Below are 19673 nucleotides of genomic sequence, written 5' to 3'. Positions count from 1 at the left end.
TGAACAGAGCAAAATACAGAGAGTTCCTTAATGAAAACCTGCTCCAGAGCGCTCAGAAAGGTTCACCTTCCAACAGGGCAATGACCCTAAGGACACAGCCATGAAATGCAGGAGTGGCTTCTCTGAATGTCCTTGAGGCCCAGCCAGAGCCTGGATTTGAACCTGATCTAACATCTCTGGAGAGATGTGAAAACAGCTGTGCAGTGACGCTGCCCATCCAGCCTGACAGAGCTTGAAAGGATCTGCAAGGAATGGGGGAAACTCCCCAAATACAAGTGTGCCAAGCTTGTAGCGTCATACCCAAGAAGATTCAAGGCTGTAATCGCTGCCAAAGGTGCTTCAACAAATGTTTATGTAAATGTTTATGTAAATGTGATATTTCAGTAATTTTATTTATACATATGCAAACATTTCTAAAAAACTGTTTTTGCTTTGTCATTATGGGTTATTGTGTGTAGATTAATGAGGGGGAAAAAAACTATTTAATCCATTTTCGAACAAGACTGTAACGTAACAAAATGTCTAAAAAGTCAAGGGGTCTGAATACTTTCCAAATGCACTGTATGTATGTACTGTACCAGTCAAAAGTTTGAACACACCTACTTATTCAAGGGTTTTCTATATTTTTTTTCTACATTGTAGAATAATAGTAAAGACAAACTATGAAATAACATCATGTAGTAACCAAAAAAGTGTTAAACAAACCAAAATATATTTTAGATTGGAATGCTTTTCAATTAACAGGTTGCCTTGTTAATTTGTGGAATTTCTTTCCTTCTCAACGCGTTTGAGACAATCAGTTGTGTTGTGACAATGTACGGGTGGTATACAGAAGTTAGCCCTATCTGGCAAAAGACCATATTATGGCAAGAACAGCTCAAATATGCAAAGAGAAATGACAGTCCATCATTACTTTAAGACATGAAGGTCAGTCAATCCGGAACATTTAAAGAACTTTGAAAGTTTCTTCAAGTGCAGTCGCAAAAACCATCAAGTGCTTTGATGAAACCGCCACAGGAAAGGTTACCTCTGCTGCAGAGGATAAGTTCATTAGAGTTAACTGCACCTCAGATTGCAGCCCAAATAAATGCACATTGTTCAGGTAACAGACACATCTCAACATCAACTGTTCAGAGGAGACTTCGTGAATCAGGCCTTCATGGTCGAATTGCTGCAAAAACAAAACACTACTAAAGGACACCAATAACAAGAAGAGACTTGCTTGCGCCAAGAAACACGAGTAATGGTTCCAACTGCCATGTCTTTGTGAGACACAAAGTAGGTGAACGGATGATCTCCACATGTGGTTCCAACCATAAAGCATGGAGGAGGAAGTGTGGGGGTGCTTTGCTGGTGACGGTCTGTGATTTATTTAGAATTCAAGGAACTCTTAACCAGCATGGCTACCACAGCATTCTGCAGCGATATGCCATCCCATCTGGTTTGCGCTTAGGGGGACTATCATTTGTTTTTCAACAGGACAATGACCCAAAACACACCTCCAGGCTGTGTAAGGGCTATTTGACCAAGAACGAGAGTGATGGAGTGCTGCATCAGATGACCTTGTCTCCACGGTCACCCAACCTCAATCCAATTGAGATGGTTTGGGATGAGTTGGTCTGCAGAGTGAAGGACAAGCAGCCAACAAGTGCTCAGCATATGTGGGAACTCCTTCAAGACTGTTGGAAAAGCTTTCCTCATGAAGCTGGTTGAGAGAATGCCAAGAAGCAGAGCACTTACACAAATGACTGATGATTGGCTGATAGAAACTGATGATAAAGTGATGGGGGCTGTCTTGTTAGACTTCAGTGCAAATTTTGACATTATTGATCATATTCTGCTGCTGGAAAAACTTGTGTGGCTTAACACCCCCTGGTATAATGTGGATAAAGTGTTACTTGTCTAACAGAACACAGAAGGTGTTCTTTAATGGAAGCATCTCAAACATAATCCAGGTGGAATCAGGAATTACCCAGGGTAGCTGTCTAGGCCCCTTGCTTTTTTCAATCTTTACTAAAGTTGATGCTACTGACTTTGGTTAAGCCAGTGTCTATGTATGCAGATGACTCAACACTATACACGTCAGCCACTACAGTGACTGAAATGACTGCAACACTTAACAAAGAGCTGCAGTTAGTTTCAGAGTGGGTGGCAAGGAATAAGTTAGCCCTAAATATTTCTAAATCTAAAAGTAGTGTATTTGGGACAAATCATTCACTAAAACCTAAACCTCAACTGAATCTTGTAATAAATAATGTGGAAATTGAGCAAGTTGAGATGACTAAACTGCTTGGAGTAACCCTGGATTGTAAACTGTCATAGTCAAAACATATTGATACAACAGTACCTAAGTTGGGGAGAAGTATGTCTGTAATAAAGTGCTGCTCTGCCTTCTTAACAACACTATCAACAAAGCTACTACTGTTCAGTCGTTTGGTCAGGTGCCACAAAAAAGGACTTTGAAAATTGCAATTGACTCAGAACAGGGCAGCATGGCTGGCCCTCGGATGTACACAGAGAGCTAATATGAATAATATACATGTCAATCTCTCCTGGCTCAAAGTGGAAGCGAGATTGACTTCATCACTACTTGTATTTATGAGAGGTTTTGACATGTTGAATGCACCAAGCTGTCTGAACTACTGGCACACAGCTCGGACACCCATGCATACCCCTCAAGACATGCTACAAGAGGTCTCTTCACAGTCCCCAAGTCCAGAACAGACTATGGGAGGCGCACAGTACTACAGTACATAGAGCCATGACAACATGGACTCTATTCCACATCAAGTGACTCATGCAAGTAGTAACATTATATTTTAAAAAACAGATAAAAAACCACCTTATGGAACAGCAGGACTGTGAAGCAACACAAACATAGGCACAGACACATGCATACACACGCTAACATCCACACACGTGTCCTGAAATCTGTGAATGTATTGTAATGTATTTACAATTTCTGCTGCCTTGGCAGCAGCTAATGGGGATTCACAATAAATACAAATAGCGACAAATTTAAGACATGGCAAAATGCGTAGGATTTGTTTGTTTTTTTCTCCGTCAACTGTACATTTGATACTTTTCCCATTGTGTTTGGCCAAAGAGTCAAACCAAATCAAATCAAATCAAATCAAATTTATTTGTCACATACACATGGTTAGCAGATGTTAATGCGAGTGTAGCGAAATGCTTGTGCTTCTAGTTCCGACAATGCAGTAATAACGAACAAGTGATCTAACTAACAATTCCAAAAAAAACTACTGTCTTATACACAGTGTAAGGGGATAGAGAATATGTACATAAAGATATATGAATGAGTGATGGTACAGAGCAGCATAGGCAAGATACAGTAGATGATATCGAGTACAGTATATACATATGAGATGAGTATGTAAACCAAGTGGCATAGTTAAAGTGGCTAGTGATACATGTATTACATAAGGATGCAGTCGATGATATAGAGTACTGTATCTACGTATGCATATGAGATGAATAATGTAGGGTAAGTAACATTATATAAGGTAGCATTGTTTAAAGTGGCTAGTGATATATTTACATCATTTCCCATCAATTCCCATGATTAAAGTGGCTGGAGTAGAGTCAGTGGCATTGACAGTGTGTTGGCAGTAGCCACTCAATGTTAGTGGTGGCTGTTTAACAGTCTGATGGCCTTGAGATAGAAGCTGTTTTTCAGTCTCTCGGTCCCAGCTTTGATGCACCTGTACTGACCTCGCCTTCTGGATGACAGCGGGGTGAACAGGCAGTGGCTCGGGTGGTTGATGTCCTTGATGATCTTTATGGCCTTCCTGTAGCATCGGGTGGTGTAGGTGTCCTGGAGGGCAGGTAGTTTGCCCCCGGTGATGCGTTGTGCAGACCTCACTACCCTCTGGAGAGCCTTACGGTTGAGGGCGGTGCAGTTGCCATACCAGGCGGTGATACAGCCCGCCAGGATGCTCTCGATTGTGCATCTGTAGAAGTTTGTGAGTGCTTTTGGTGACAAGCCGAATTTCTTCAGCCTCCTGAGGTTGAAGAGGCGCTGCTGCGCCTTCCTCACGATGCTGTCTGTGTGAGTGGACCAATTCAGTTTGTCTGTGATGTGTATGCCGAGGAACTTAAAACTTGCTACCCTCTCCACTACTGTTCCATCGATGTGGATGGGGGGGTGTTCCCTCTGCTGTTTCCTGAAGTCCACAATCATCTCCTTAGTTTTGTTGACGTTGAGTGTGAGGTTATTTTCCTGACACCACACTCCGAGGGCCCTCACCTCCTCCCTGTAGGCCGTCTCGTCGTTGTTGGTAATCAAGCCTACCACTGTTGTGTCGTCCGCAAACTTGATGATTGAGTTGGAGGCGTGCGTGGCCACGCAGTCGTGGGTGAACAGGGAGTACAGGAGAGGGCTCAGAACGCACCCTTGTGGGGCCCCAGTGTTGAGGATCAGCGGGGAGGAGATGTTGTTGCCTACCCTCACCACCTGGGGGCGGCCCGTCAGGAAGTCCAGTACCCAGTTGCACAGGGCGGGGTCGAGACCCAGGGTCTCGAGCTTGATGACGAGCTTGGAGGGTACTATGGTGTTGAATGCCGAGCTGTAGTCGATGAACAGCATTCTCACATAGGTATTCCTCTTGTCCAGATGGGTTAGGGCAGTGTGCAGTGTGGTTGAGATTGCATCGTCTGTGGACCTATTTGGGCGGTAAGCAAATTGGAGTGGGTCAAGGGTGTCAGGTAGGGTGGAGGTGATATGGTCCTTGACTAGTCTCTCAAAGCACTTCATGATGACGGATGTGAGTGCTACGGGGCGGTAGTCGTTTAGCTCAGTTACCTTAGCTTTCTTGGGAACAGGAACAATGGTGGCCCTCTTGAAGCATGTGGGAACAGCAGACTGGTATAGGGATTGGTTGAATATGTCCGTAAACACACCGGCCAGCTGGTCTGCGCATGCTCTGAGGGCGCGGCTGGGGATGCCGTCTGGGCCTGCAGTCTTGCGAGGGTTAACACGTTTAAATGTCTTACTCACTTCGGCTGCAGTGAAGGAGAGACCGCATGTTTTCGTTGCAGGCCGTGTCAGTGGCACTGTATTGTCCTCAAAGCGGGCAAAAAAGTTGTTTAGTCTGCCTGGGAGCAAGACATCCTGGTCCGTGACTGGGCTGGGTTTCTTCCTGTAGTCCGTGATTGACTGTAGACCCTGCCACATGCCTCTTGTGTCTGAGCCGTTGAATTGAGATTCTACTTTGTCTCTGTACTGGCGCTTAGCTTGTTTGATAGCCTTGCGGAGGGAATAGCTGCGCTGTTTGTATTCAGTCATGTTACCAGACACCTTGCCCTGATTAAAAGCAGTGGTTCGCGCCTTCAGTTCCACACGAATGCTGCCATCAATCCACGGTTTCTGGTTGGGGAATGTTTTAATCGTTGCTATGGGAACGACATCTTCAACGCACGTTCTAATGAATTCGCACACCGAATCAGCGTATTCGTCAATGTTGTTGGCTGACGCAATACGAAACATCTCCCAGTCCACGTGATGGAAGCAGTCTTGGAGTGTGGAGTCAGCTTGGTCGGACCAGCGTTGGACAGACCTCAGCGTGGGAGCTTCTTGTTTTAGTTTCTGTCTGTAGGCAGGGATCAACAAAATGGAGTCGTGGTCAGCTTTTCCGAAAGGGGGGCGGGGCAGGGCCTTATATGCGTCTCGGAAGTTAGAGTAACAATGATCCAGGGTCTTTCCACCCCTGGTTGCGCAATCGATATGCTGATAAAATTTAGGGAGTCTTGTTTTCAGATTAGCCTTGTTAAAATCCCCAGCTACAATGAATGCAGCCTCCGGATAAATCGTTTCCAGTTTGCAGAGAGTTAAATAAAGTTCGTTCAGAGCCATCGATGTGTCTGCTTGGGGGGGGATGTTGCCCTCTTTGTGTGGGTGGGTATATACTGTAGCTCCTGTTAGTTTGTTTCACAATAAATGTATACAAATGGATGAAAAAACTCCACACTACAACAGCACTTCTAGCTCATAAAGTTGACATCTATATGTTGAGGTTTTTTTCCCCTAAAGAGTTTTTCTGTGAGTTATTAGCGTACATTTTTCAGGACAGTTGTAGTTTGTTTCATTGCCACGAGGTAGAGAAAAAGGTATGGATTGCGCCTTTAATACACCAAACATTCAATCACAATGAAAGACACAATGTATACACATGAGGTCACTCAAATCTAATACCGACACATAAAACAACCAGGAAAATTGCCTAGAACTAAGACAGGCTAATGGAGTTTTCACATTATGAAATTCGGTTCCATGGTTCGGTTCGCTGTAGCATTTGTGAGAATTGTACAGAATAAATGTTGCTTTCACAAGAACCCGAAAAGAACTGCGATCTGCGACAAGCACAAGGCACATTCTACATGACGTTAGCGAGCTAGCTTGTTTACAACGGGCAAAAAAGTTCCACGCGACTGGTCTTGAGTCTTGAATCCTGGACCCATTACTCATGCAGGTCCAGGATTAATTTCAGCCAGGGTTTGCTTGTGTTTCACACATGCTTTATACCGTGGATCAGGGTGCCAAACACTCCAGGATCCGGGTCGTAAGGGGATATGGGAATTCATCACTTTAGAAAGTGTCAAATGTCAACAGAGAATATGTGGACGTTCCATGGGAGTTCTCTAACTGGCACAATGGAACAAAGAGAAGGATGTGAATCATGACTGCACATGGAACGCAACACACGCACCACAACATTGATAGTGACTAAACCACACCTAGACACTCAATATCATTTTTCTTGTTCTATTGGTTGAGGTGAACGGTAAGGTTGACATGTTTTGTTCTCATGAATTGTTGTAGTGAATATGTGTCCTTGAACTATTTGGTTCATTAAAGGTCTTTGTAGCCTAGTTGTAACTCTATGATGTCCATGACATGTTTAGGCATGTTTTTGCTGGTAAGGGAAAATATACAGGATTTTATTCCCCCTTTACTGTTTATTGGGACATGGCACAATCTGGCCTACCCCTCCCAACAGAGGCCCAACCTCTATTTCCCTTTCATGCTTTCTAATCCTGCCGTAAGGGTGTCCAGAAGAACTTGTTCTCTCCCTTCGTTTATAAAACGTCGTCACTGTTTCTTATCGCTTTATTGAACTGATGAGTACCAAAGACCCAGAGAAATGTTTCACAGGTGCACAGCTCACATAGGGAGTGTATATGAATGACATCCCCGGCAGGTCTGAATACAGCATGACAAGAACAACCTGTTCACCGGTGAGGCATTATCTTTTCCTTTGACAGCTACAGGCTTTCACTTATTGGTGCCTTATTGAGTGCATCTTTGAATGGTCATGTAAAAGTCTATACGTCTATAATTAAGTGTTTTTAGACTAGAAAAAGTCAACGAAAATCAATATGAGTCAAGAATAAGACATTTCAACATTCACCAGATGACATTGTGACAAACGAGACTAGTGGATCAGTACAGCAAAAGGGGTGTAAGATGAAAGGACATTTTTATTATTAACTTCAGCACAATCCTGAGGTAGCTAGGTACATGGGCATGTTTCCTCGTTGTTCCTTTTGAATCTAATCTGACTAAACCATTCTCATTGTTCATGTTCCCATTTGCATCAACTGTATTTATGGTTACTCTCAAATTAAAAGAGGGTGTTTAATCTGCACCTGCTTCTTTTCTCATACTTTGTCTCTGTACACAAAAGCTATTTAACAACAGTTAAACAAAAATCTTCATTTGGTTTAATTTCTTTGAGTGTGAATGATAATGTAATAATGCGTTTTTTTCCTCTCTTCACAGGAGCCAAAATGCTGTCAAGTACTTTCCTTACAGGAGCTTTGCGTATCTTCCTGGTTGGGATCCTCTGTCTAGGAGGATTTGTGACACTGTTTTTTATGTATTACAAATCAGCTCTGGACTGTACTCCCCAGCCTCATTACTCAATGCCACCTGAGAACAGGTCCTTGTCTAAGCAGCCAGAGCCAGAAAAGCCCATCATGCTGTTGTGGTTCTGGCCTGAAAACCGCAGGTTTGATTTTAGCGATTGTGCCACTTTCTTCAACATTGATGGCTGCCACCTGACAGATGACAGGTCTCTGTACAACAAGGCAGATGGTGTGCTCATCTTTCACAAATCCATCAAATACGATTTATCCAACTTGCCTCCATCACCTCGACCACCATTCCAGAAGTGGATTTGGTATCACGTAGAATCACCTACAAATACAATTAGGATACCTGGTCTAGATAACCTTTTCAATTTGACCTTGAGTTATAGGGAAGACGCAGACATCCCTGTGCGCTGGCGCTTGACCGTAAGGAAAGGCCAGGGTGAAGACTTTGTGCTGCCCAATAAGGATAAATTAGTTTGCTGGATTGTGAGCAACAATGACCCTACCACTGGAACAGGGGTAAGGCACAAATATTACAGAGACCTTGTAAAACACATTAAGGTGGAACTCTTTGGCACAGCCTTTGCTAGATTCTTGAAATATGAGGACTACTACTCAACACTCTCCAGCTGTAAGTTCTACCTCTCCTTTGAGAACTCAGTCCACAAAGACTACATCACAGAGAAGCTAAACGGACCACTTGCAGCAGGAACAGTGCCAGTAGTATTGGGCCCACCGAGACAGAACTATGAAGAATTTGTCCCAGGAGATTCCTTCATCCATGTTAATGATTTTCCCGATGCAAAAGCACTGGCTGAATTCCTCCTCAAGTTGGACAAGGATGATGAGGCATATCTGCGCTACTTTCAGTGGCGTAGAAACTTCTCTGCTCAGCAACATCTGGTTCAACTGAGTCAAGAGTTCATCCAAGCTATTTGCTATGCCTGTGACCACATAGGCAAACATTGGGAGTACAGGGTTGTTCACGATGTTTACAAATGGCATTTTGGTTAATCAGTCACTTACATCCTCATCGGTGTATGTGCTGTTGCCACTATATTATCCTCTTCTCTCCGTGTACAGTATCATGTCTCAGGGTGGAATTTAGTCACACCCAGCAGCCCACATTAGCAACGTTTACACAGTGCCTTTACGACCTATTGCACTACTTGTAAGATAAGTGTACCTGGTTGTTTTACTGTACTAGTGTCATAGCTAGGTATTTAAGTATCCAGAACCATTCAGGCTCTTATCTTTATAACTACCGAACAACTAACCTCTGCACTATTTATTGTCTGAATTACTACCTGATTGTATGTTTTATATCTTTACACTCACACATTTTGAGCTGAAATAATTAAAAGGTAGTTCCACCATTTTTTAAATGATCTCCAGCACAATACCATTGTCTACAAACGTGAAAACAGAGCATTTCTAACTGATGACATCATTCATTTTCAAACACCATGAGAGTAGTTATTGTAGGGTAGCTTCTGTCAAACTAACTTTCATACCTCGTTGATTGAGGAGGGGTCGGGACTTCTGCCTAGGATTTGAATATCACACCCATTGTTCTGAGTCGCCGGGGCATTACGACCTGAAGTATGTAAGCATCACACCCATTGTTCTGAGTGGCAGGGAAATTACGACATAATGTATGTAAGCATCACACCCATTGTTCTGAGTGGCCGGGAAATTACGACATGATGTAGAGTATGTAAACATCACACCCCTTGTTCTGAATGGCTAGGACCTTAATATCACACCCAGGTGTGACTTCACGCCAGGATGTAAATATCACACCCAGTGGCCGTGGCATTACCACATGTTGTATGTAAACATCACACCCCACTTTTTTGATTACAGTATAACGGATGTGAGGAGGGTCCTAGTGTCTGTGTGCAGACATGGTGTAAAAGGTGCTGATCAAGGTATTGTCTTGGGGCCTAGTTGCTTCAAATAATTGTTTAATTAATAAACAGAGTTGTGAATTTAAAACATGCAGGGTTCATTTCATTCTAACCAGAAAATTATTTGGTGATTAAAACAATACCAAACATGAATGTTATATTTTAAATTCTGAAATTTTTACCTCGGTTTGCGTGCGTGCGTATGTGTCAATGTATGGGGGTCTAGGCATGCAAGGTCAGGGTGCCGTCTGGGCATGATGCCTATACCATTTTCCTTAACCAGAGAGAATGCTTGAACTTGTAAGAGGTGTGTCAAAGATCAATGATGTACAAATAAAGCACAATTATTAAGACATCAACTGCTGACATTACAGCAGACAACATCTTGAGCATTGACTCTTGGTCAGCATCCAGTCAGCCAACTCTATTCCATCACTGAGCAGAAAACACCTGTAGACAGTTGTAAGTACATTTTCCCTTGGTTGTTTATTTATTTGATTTTAGTTATGTTTTTAGATGCGTCTTAATATACACCAACTGGTTTGTTCATTTTTTAAACACCCATCATTGTTTTTTTATCAAATGTCTGGGAGAACACTCATTGGATCTTTTCAATACAGCTCCTGGAGACCTTACACAAATATTTGAGTACAGACACCTTGTGAAATGTGTTTCACTGCTTCATCAAGGGTGTAATATCTGTCATTTCAACATGATTTTATTGTCTTTATCGACATAGCTGAGAACCACGGACATGTGCAGCCAACAACTTCAGAGACTTTGTTATTTGTCTGCTGGTGGTTGACAGGGTCCTCATTGTATTCTGGTTAGGTTTTAGGCCTCCTATAGCATTCACACCTGGCCCTGTGGGGAATCAACAAGCAGCTGGCTGGACTGCACAGGATCCTGGAAGTTCGTTTTTGAATTACTTTGGTGCAATTTTTACAAGTATGTGGAACATGTTTTCACAAATCTAAGCACAAAAATGCAATCAGATCATCGAAATAGCTCATGCGTCAAAGCACATTTTCATTTGACTGAGTACAACAAACAAATTCACAAAGTCACTTGTTCACTGCACTAAATGACACTTTCAATTTGGATACATACTCAATCTAAGTATCTGCTCTTCAAAATACAATATTCACTTTATTTTTATATGATTTTCACAATTTGTTAACAATACAATGAACTATCACTTAATTAAACTGCTCAAAACTGATAACTACTGAACCAAAATTATATAGTGCATAGTTAACGTACAGTGACTTTGGAAAGTATTCAGACCCTTTTCTATGAGACTCAAAATTGAGCTCAGGTGCATCCTGTTTCCATTGATCACCATTGAGATGTTTCGACAACTTGATTGGAGTCCACCTGTGGTAAATTCAAGTGATTGGACATCATTTGGAAAGGCATACTCCTGTCTATATAAGGTCCTACAGTTGGCAGTGCATGTCAGAGTAGAAACCAAGCCATGAGGTCAAAGGAATTGTCCATAGAGCTCCGAGACAGGATTGTGTCGAGGCACAGATCTGGGGAAGGGTACCAAAACAAATCTGCAGCATTGAAGGTCCCCAAGAACACAGTGGCCTCCATCATTCTTAGATGGAAGAAGTTTGGAACCACCAAGACCCTTCCTGGAGCTGGTCGCCCAGCCAAACTGAGCAATCGGGGGAGAAGGGCCTTGGTCAGGGAGGTGACCAAGAACCAGATGGTCACTCTGAGAGAGCTCCAGAGTTCCTCTGTGGAGATGGGAGAACCTCCCAGAAGGACAACCATCGCTCCAGCACTCCACCAATCAGGCCTTTATGGTAGAGTGGCCAGACGGAAGCCACTCCTCAGTAAAAGGCACATGACAGCCTGCATTAAGTTTGCCAACAGGCAAACTCTCAGACCATGAGAAACAAGATTCTCTGGTCTGATGAAACCAAGATTGAACTCTTTGGCCTGAATGCCAAGCGTCACGTCTGGAGGAAACCTGGCACCATCCCCAAGGTGACGTATGGTGGTGGCAGCGTCATGCTGGAAGACTAGTCAGGATCAAGGCAAAGATGAACGGCGCAAAGTACAGAGAGATCCTTGATGAAAACCTGCTCCAGAGCGCTCATGACCTCAGACTGGGGCAAAGGTTCACCTTCCAATAACGACCCTAAGCACACACCCAAGACAACGCAGGAGTGGCTTTGGGACAAGTCTCTGAATATCCTTGAATTGCCCAGCCAGAGCCCGGACTTGTACCCAAAAGAGCATCTCTGGAGAGATCTGAAAATAGCTCTGCAGCAACGCTCCACATCCGACCTGACCGAGCTTGAGAGGATCTGCCGAGAAGAATGGGAGAAACTCCCCAAATACAGGTGTGCCAAGCTTTCAGCTTCATTCCCAAGAAGGCTCAAGGCTGTAATCGCTGCCAAAGGTGCTTTAACAAAGTACTGTGTAAAGGGTCTGAATACTGAAAGTGTGATAGTTTTAAATTTGAATACTGTCACGTTCGTTGTAAGGAGGAGACCAAGGTGCAGCGTGGTAAGCGTACATACTTCTTTAATAAAGAAATAACACTGAACAAACTAACAAAACTAACCATGAAGCAAATATGAGTAGTGCAGACAGGCAACTAAACATAGAATAAGAACCCACAAATACCCTATGGAAAATAGCTACCTAAATATGGTCCCCAATCAGAGACAACGATAAACAGCTGCCTCTGATTGGGAACCAATTCAGGCCATCATAGATCTACATATACCTAGACTTACAAAAAACCCTAGATATACAAAAAAAACTAGACAATACAAAAACTAACATACCCACCCTAGTCACACCCTGACCTGACCAAAATAATAAAGAAAACAAATATAACTAAGGTCAGGGCGTGACAAATACATTTCCATAAATGTCTAAAAAACGTTTTTAGCTTTCTTAACATGGGGTATTGTGTGTAATAAAAATATTGAATCAGAATAAGGCTGTAACATAACAAAACATGTAAAAAGTCAAGGGGTCTGAATACTTTCCAAATGCAATATATATAGTTTGATAACTGCTGAACACTGTACTTTTCTATATTTTTATCTCATAAATGTAGTGATTTGGCATCAATATATGTTGGAAGGTAAAACCAAATCAGATGGATGTGGCTGTAAGTACTACATCATATGACAAAGTGGAAAGAGTCACTTTGTGCTACCATTTGAAATTACCGTGTCGTGTACAATGCACTGCTGACATACCTGGGTTATACATAACAATATACTCCACTCATTGTCTGAATTTCATTGAGACACTGTGAGCAGAGAGACAGGCAATAGTGTATAAATTGACCAGGCACATAAAAACAAAGGTTATCTTGCACAATGTTGCATAGAGCAGAAAGGGCATACAACACAGTGCTACTTGTTTAAAGTAGCCAACTGTTTTACAATATCCCTATTTCTGATGATTTGTCCTACAGTATGTACCGTATAAGGATAATGAAACTGAAACGGACATATTTCCCAACCTGCCATTTGATACAAATTATAAAAAATGGAATGAATACTGAATACTGTAAGTGTGATATCATTTTTAAATGAAGTCAAGTTATAGTCAAGTATGGTATGGAAACGGATATTTACCATCTATTCAGCACTTCAAAAATAACAGTTTTGAACAGTGTTTCTTGTATTTTTGCTATTGGATTACATGGTAGTGAAAAATACTAAATGGTGAGCCTATCATTAACTAATGGGTTTTCCATATCCGTCCCCGTCACTAGTAAATTGTTTATGTTTTTTCGGGCCCTTTACCGCACCACTGATGTCTTATTTACTACTGAACAGTCGTTTAGACAAAACACAAAAGTTGTTACAAAATCCGTATTCAAATGATTCCATACGGAGAACAGGCATATGCACTTTTCAGATTTTTTTTTACTGTTTGGATTATATTTATTTGTCTTTTTCATAATCGGTTCGTCTCAGGGTGTTGTTTAGATATGGATTTTGCGTTAATTTGCATTTTTTTAAATATTTGTTTTTAGCATGCTTTCATTAAAAGTTTTTCATGACACATCCTAGGAATAATTTTGACACACAATTTTGAGACAAATAACCTAAGGTGAAACAGGGAGACACTAATGGTTTATATATTACACATATCCGGAATGCTCATTCTGACAATAAACAAGTAGCTTTTAAAGGACGTTACAATATATATTTTAGTTATCGATACAGTATGTCAGGACTGTACTACTACACTAACACTACATTGTAACATACTACTAATGTACTACTATCCAAGATGGTAACCCTTGAAAATGACTGATAAGCGCCTAAACTGGAACGCAGTGGCAGTACAGTAAAATTATATAAATGATGTCAGAGCTCAGGCTCTGCGCTTCACAGCGTTTTTTTGGTTTTGACTGACAGCTGTTCTGAATTTGAGCACCGCACTAAACAAGAAATTATCCCCATCCCTCACACTAATTTGGCAACTTTAGCAATTTTTTTGTTGTTTTAGTGAGGGAAATGCTGTAAATTAAGATGATTCAATGTATTTTTAAAGATGAGATGTTGAGGATTATAATACTGCTTTGATGTCATACAAGCAAGCCAAACACACCCACGAGTCCAAATGAGCACTTCACATTTCCGTATCATAAAATTCATGTCATATACAGTGTCAACGTTTTTTATCACTATGTTTGATGTAGTTAGTTACAAAATGACATGGCATCAAAACCCTAGCTTGTTCTGAACAGAATGAACAGCAGCAGGGGCCCTATGACGTCATGGAGAAACCAGGCCCTGTGACATACAGGATAAACCAGCCATATCAGCCGTAAACGGGAGCAAGTGTATAACATTAACCTTTTGGAAAAGTGGGAGGAGGATGATGTTACCGTGGCCTACTGTATGTACAGAGCTTGCCGAGGAAATAACACATTTTTACAACATCTCAGGGTAAGACCGTACTCTCCAACAACTCCAAGAGGTAAGACACTTCATTGATCAGTACACGGTTGTCTTTTCCTCTTTGCCCGGGTGGACAGATATGCTAGCGCACAATATCCGTACGCCAGTTGGGAAGACTGTACACGTGAAGCCGTACAGGGTCAGTGAAGCTTGTCGCAAAGCCATCCACACTGAGGTCAAAAGGATGTGTGAGTTGGACGCCATAGAGGAGTCAAAAAGACCATGGGTCTGCCCCATCATCCTGGTATCCAAGCCAAATAGTACACTGTGCTTCCTTTTGGCATTCACGGGGCCCCAGCCACCTTTCAAAGACTGGCCAAATCGGGACTTTGCTGCGGCCTACCTGGACAAAGTGGTAATACATTCGGAGACGTGGGAAGACCACACGGAGAAGGTAGGCCGTGTCTTGGGTTGTCTCTGACAGGCAGGCCTGACAGCCAACACAAAGAAGTGGGTGTGGCACCGTGAGAGGCATGAGCATAGGTGTGGCTGAAGGACTCCCAGTGCAGCACCATGGACAGTGGCACTGGCTGCAGCACAGTGGACCACGGCACTCAGTTCAGCAGTGTGGTTATCATCAACACCAGGCCAGCCGAAGACAGCGCCACAGCTATGCTCATCCAACACACCTGTGGAGGATTATATAATCAGCACACCTGCAAGGCATTCCCTAATCAACTGACTGGCACAAGAGTGCAGGCTGGACATCACTCAAGTGAATCAGTTAGGTAGACGCAGCCAGAGTGTGTCTACTCTCCCACAGACTCCTCAGAAGGAGAGTTACGGACTGGGCCAGTGAGGCCACAGCACCGCAAGAGACTACAGGTGACCGCCATCTTTAACCACCCTCTTGATTGAACAGCTTGTGGACTAGAGTGCCAGAGATACTAAAAGCTAAAGTAAAAGCATCTGGAAATTGTACTATTTTGTTGTGTGTTTACTCATTGCCGCATGTGTAGTCAGGCACAACCGCTTTTCCCAACAGGCATTTATTGGTAGATGGGTTAAAAGAAAAGCAGACATTGAATATCCCTTTGAGCATGCAGAAGTTATTAATTATACTTTGGATAGAGTATAAATAAGCCCACTCACTACAAAGATCCAGGCATCCTTCCTAACTCGGTTGCCGGAGAAGAAAGGAATCGCTCAGGGATTTCACAATGAGGCCAATGTGGATTTTAAAACAGTTAGTTTAATGGCTATGATAGGAGAGAACTGAGGATGGATCAATAACATTAGTTACTCCCCAATACTAATAGAGTGAAAAGAAGAAATCCTGTACAGAACAAAAATATTTCAAAGCATGCATCCTGTTTGCAACAAGGCACCAGAGAAATACTGCAAAAAAAATGTGTCAAAGCAATTAACCTTTTTCTCGATACAATGTGTTATGTTTGGGGCAAATACAACACATTACTGAGTACCACTCTCCATATCTCCAAGCATTGTGGTGGCTGCATCATGTTATGGGTATACTTGTAATCGTTAAGGACTGGGGAGCTTTTCAGGAGAAAAAAGAAACGGAATGAAGCTAAGCACAGGCAAAATCCTAGAGGAAAACCTGGTTCAGTCTGCTTTCCACCAGAGACTGGGAGATTAATTCACCTTTCAGCAGGACAATAACCTAAAACACAAAGCCAAATCTACACTGGAGTTGCTTACCAAGAAGTCAGTGAGTGTTCCTGAGAGGCTGAAGTTTTTACTTAAATCTGCTTGAAAAACTATGGGAAGACCTGCAAATGGTTGTCTAGCAATGACCAACAATCAATTTGACAGAGCTTGAAGAATTTTTAAAATAATACATTGGCAAATGTTGCACAATCCAGGTCTGGAAACCTCTTAGAGACTTACCCAGAAAGACTCACAGTGGTAGTCGCTGCCAAAGGTGATTCTAACATGTATTGACTCAGGGGGTTTAATACTTATCTAATCACGATATATTCATGTTTTATTTTTCATAAATGTTTCACAAATGTTAGGGTGGGTTGCACCAACATGGATTAACTATTAAACTGGGTTAAATCACTTTTTCTGGTGTTATTAGAGACTTGTGGAGACTCTGACGTGAAAGCACGTATCATTCTTACTCTTCTAAACGAGCAGCGGGTGCTGCCGTGGGCTCCACCCCCGTCCCAAAGCACTCACAGCAGTCCCTCCCAGCTGCAGTCAGAGCAGATGTTCACCCCTCCGTGTCCAGACTGCAAATTAATCGCGCATGCGGGAAGCTTCCGCTGGCTGATCCCACCCCCCTGCTTACATTCAGGGCGGGATGTAAATGTAAAATGTGCTTTGTCTAAAATAAATCACTGCACAAAAATAAATCACTGCATTTGACTCACACAGGCTCAGTCACTTACTCACCTTGTCCACTGTGTGTGTGCCTCTCTGTGACATAAACTAAACATCTAGCTGGCTAGCTCATCATGTCTCAGTCTAAACTGTACACTCAAAAATACAGAAAGGAGTGGGAATCAAACCCTGAATTGAACCCTGGTTGAAGCCGTTTATTGGAGATGATACACGGGCATACTGCCTGTATTGTAAGGCTGATTTCTACGCCAAACTTAGTGATGTAAAAAAACACAACTCAAAAACACACTCAAAAGCCAAAGCCTTATAACAGTTCCACCCAAAACAAGCTGCCATTTATGGTTCAAAAAGTTTACTCTGCAAAAAAGGCTGAGGCCACCATGGCATTAGCTATCGCTGAACACTGTTCCATGCTGGCATGTGATCACATTGGAGAAACATGTAGAGCTGCTTTCTCAGACTCCACTGCTGCTACCCACTTCAAAATGCACCCGACAAAGTGCACAGAAATTTTTAATTGTGTTCTAGCACCATACTTTCTGAAAAAGTTGGTCGCAGATGTGGGTGACCAGCGTTTCAGCCTCCTCCTTGATGAGTCCACGGATGTTAAGTGTTTCTAAGTACCTGGGGGTTGTGATAAGGTACTTTAGTGACACCAAGCAGACAATTGTAACAACATTTCTGGGGCTTGTTGAGTTGGAGGGAGGAGATGCCAAATCTATAGCCCGTGCTGTTATGGCTTTCCTCGAGAAGTGTTGTCTTAAAAAAGAGAAACTCCTGGGGATAGGGACTGACAATGCCTCTGTTATGATGGGGATTAACAATGGGGTCCATAAAGTGCTGAAGGAGGAGTATTCCCTCAAATATCTGGTTCTTATTCGCTGTTTGTGCCGCTCTCTGCAGCTCATTTGTAGTTCTAAACATGTTTAGGGTGTTTTTAACTCACTTTTTGTCTCTCCCACGATGTTATTCCTCTCTCCTATAGCGTCCATCACAATGACATGCACATGAGCCATTATGCAAATTAGGCGATGCCGACTTTTAGGACAGCCAATAGCTACTTTCCTTACTGCGGAGGCCCCCCTCTGGCTCTGGTCTGACATAGCCCCTGCCTCTCCTCTGCTGCAGCACGCTTTCTACCTGTTTGGGTCCCCCTCTTTCCTTTAATCCGTGTTGATCCATTACGTCTGTCGCATAAAATGGCCTAGGTGTCTTTCCTTCTTTTTGACAGTTGTGTTGTCTGTCTTTTTATTCTCCAGTAACAGTTACATTTTTATTTCTTTTATTTTTATATCTGTTATTTTACCAGGTAAGTTGACTGAGAACACGTTCTAATTTGCAGCAACGACCTGGGGAATAGATACAGGGGAGAGGAGGGGGATGAATGAGCCAATTATAAACTGGGGATTATTAGGTGACCGTGATGGTTTGAGGGCCAGATTGGGAATTTAGCCAGGACACCGGGGTTAACACCCCTACTCTTACGATAAATGCCATGGGATCTTTAATGACCTCAGAGAGTCAGGATAACCGTTTAACGTCACATCCGAGAGATGGCACCCTACACAGGGCAGTGTCCACAATCACTGCCCTGGGGCATTGGGATATTAGCAGCATCTGGTCTCCCATCCAAGGACTGACCAGGACCAACCCTGCTTAGCTTCAGAGCAAGCCAGCAGTGGTATGCAGGGTGGTATGCTGCTGGCAACGTTACTATAGTCCTCCAGCTCCGACAATAGTTTTTTTTCCGTAGAGGAGAAATGTTTACTTTTTTGAAGTGCCATGATCAGGTGGCTAACGGACAAATCATAAGTGGATAAATAACTTTAAGTGGTGACAATAATAAATCATATTTGATGCTATCTAACTTGGTTTATAAACTAGCTAGCTACATGAGCTAACATTAGCTAACGAATGAGTTTTCTGTCTAGTACTGGCAAATAACGGATTTGATTTCAATTCAAACAACCCATGAGAACCTTTCACGATGGAGTTGCAGTAGTTCTAATGTTACATTGTTATTATTTTATCAAGGAACAGCGACTTTCTGTCCTCATTTGTCAAATCGGCTAGCTACTCCGATTCAACTCACAAAATACCTCTTATATTGGTGTAACATGTCACTAATCATAGTTTAAAACCGGTAATCATAGATTTACTGATCCAGATTTAAAATTAAGCGGTGCGACACATCTTTGATTAATTATAAACATAGATTTACAAAACCTAGATAAATTTAAACCATGTTGGTGCAACCCACCCTTAGATTTATTCTTCCACTTTGACATTAGTGCGTATTTTGTGTAGATCATTGGCAAAAACATGACAATGAAATCCATTTGAATCCCACTTTGTAACACAACAAAATGTGGAAGAAGTCAAGGGGTGTGAATACTTTCTGAAGACACTGTAGATGTTAAAATGCCTATAGGTTTTTTAGGTTGTGAAGGTGGGGACCCCTGGAGGTAAATGGAAATGGTGTCTGTGTTTATGTGCTTTTACCATTTGAAAATAAACTTGAAAAAACACGTAAAAAAAAATAATTATTTCTGTTATACACTTTTACTCTCCCCCATCCCAGTATGTTTCCAATTCCCACTTGATTCTGTAA

At 42.3% G+C, this 19673-nt stretch overlaps 1 protein-coding gene across 1 annotated transcript; it reads left to right on the top strand.

Annotated features, from left to right (window-relative positions):
• The first annotated feature begins 7066 nt into the window (after positions 1-7066).
• LOC109901404 (alpha-(1,3)-fucosyltransferase 9-like) lies at positions 7067-10151 on the top strand. Its single transcript, XM_020497416.2, has 2 exons — positions 7067-7254; positions 7799-10151. Exon 2 carries the CDS (start codon positions 7807-7809, stop codon positions 8902-8904), a length of 1098 nt encoding a protein of 365 aa, XP_020353005.2. The 5' UTR covers positions 7067-7254; positions 7799-7806; the 3' UTR covers positions 8905-10151.
• The last annotated feature ends 9522 nt before the right edge of the window (positions 10152-19673 follow it).

This window comes from Oncorhynchus kisutch, linkage group LG12 (assembly GCF_002021735.2).
Source record: "Oncorhynchus kisutch isolate 150728-3 linkage group LG12, Okis_V2, whole genome shotgun sequence".
In the NCBI taxonomy this organism is placed as follows: Eukaryota; Metazoa; Chordata; class Actinopteri; order Salmoniformes; family Salmonidae; genus Oncorhynchus; species Oncorhynchus kisutch.
Note: the sequence above shows the minus strand (reverse complement) of the source record. Positions and strands in the feature narration are given on the sequence as shown.

Bases quoted from the DNA above. Each gene is read 5' to 3' on its own strand.
- LOC109901404 (XM_020497416.2), top strand. From the start codon at position 7,807: ATGCTGTCAAGTACTTTCCTTACAGGAGCTTTGCGTATCTTCCTGGTT.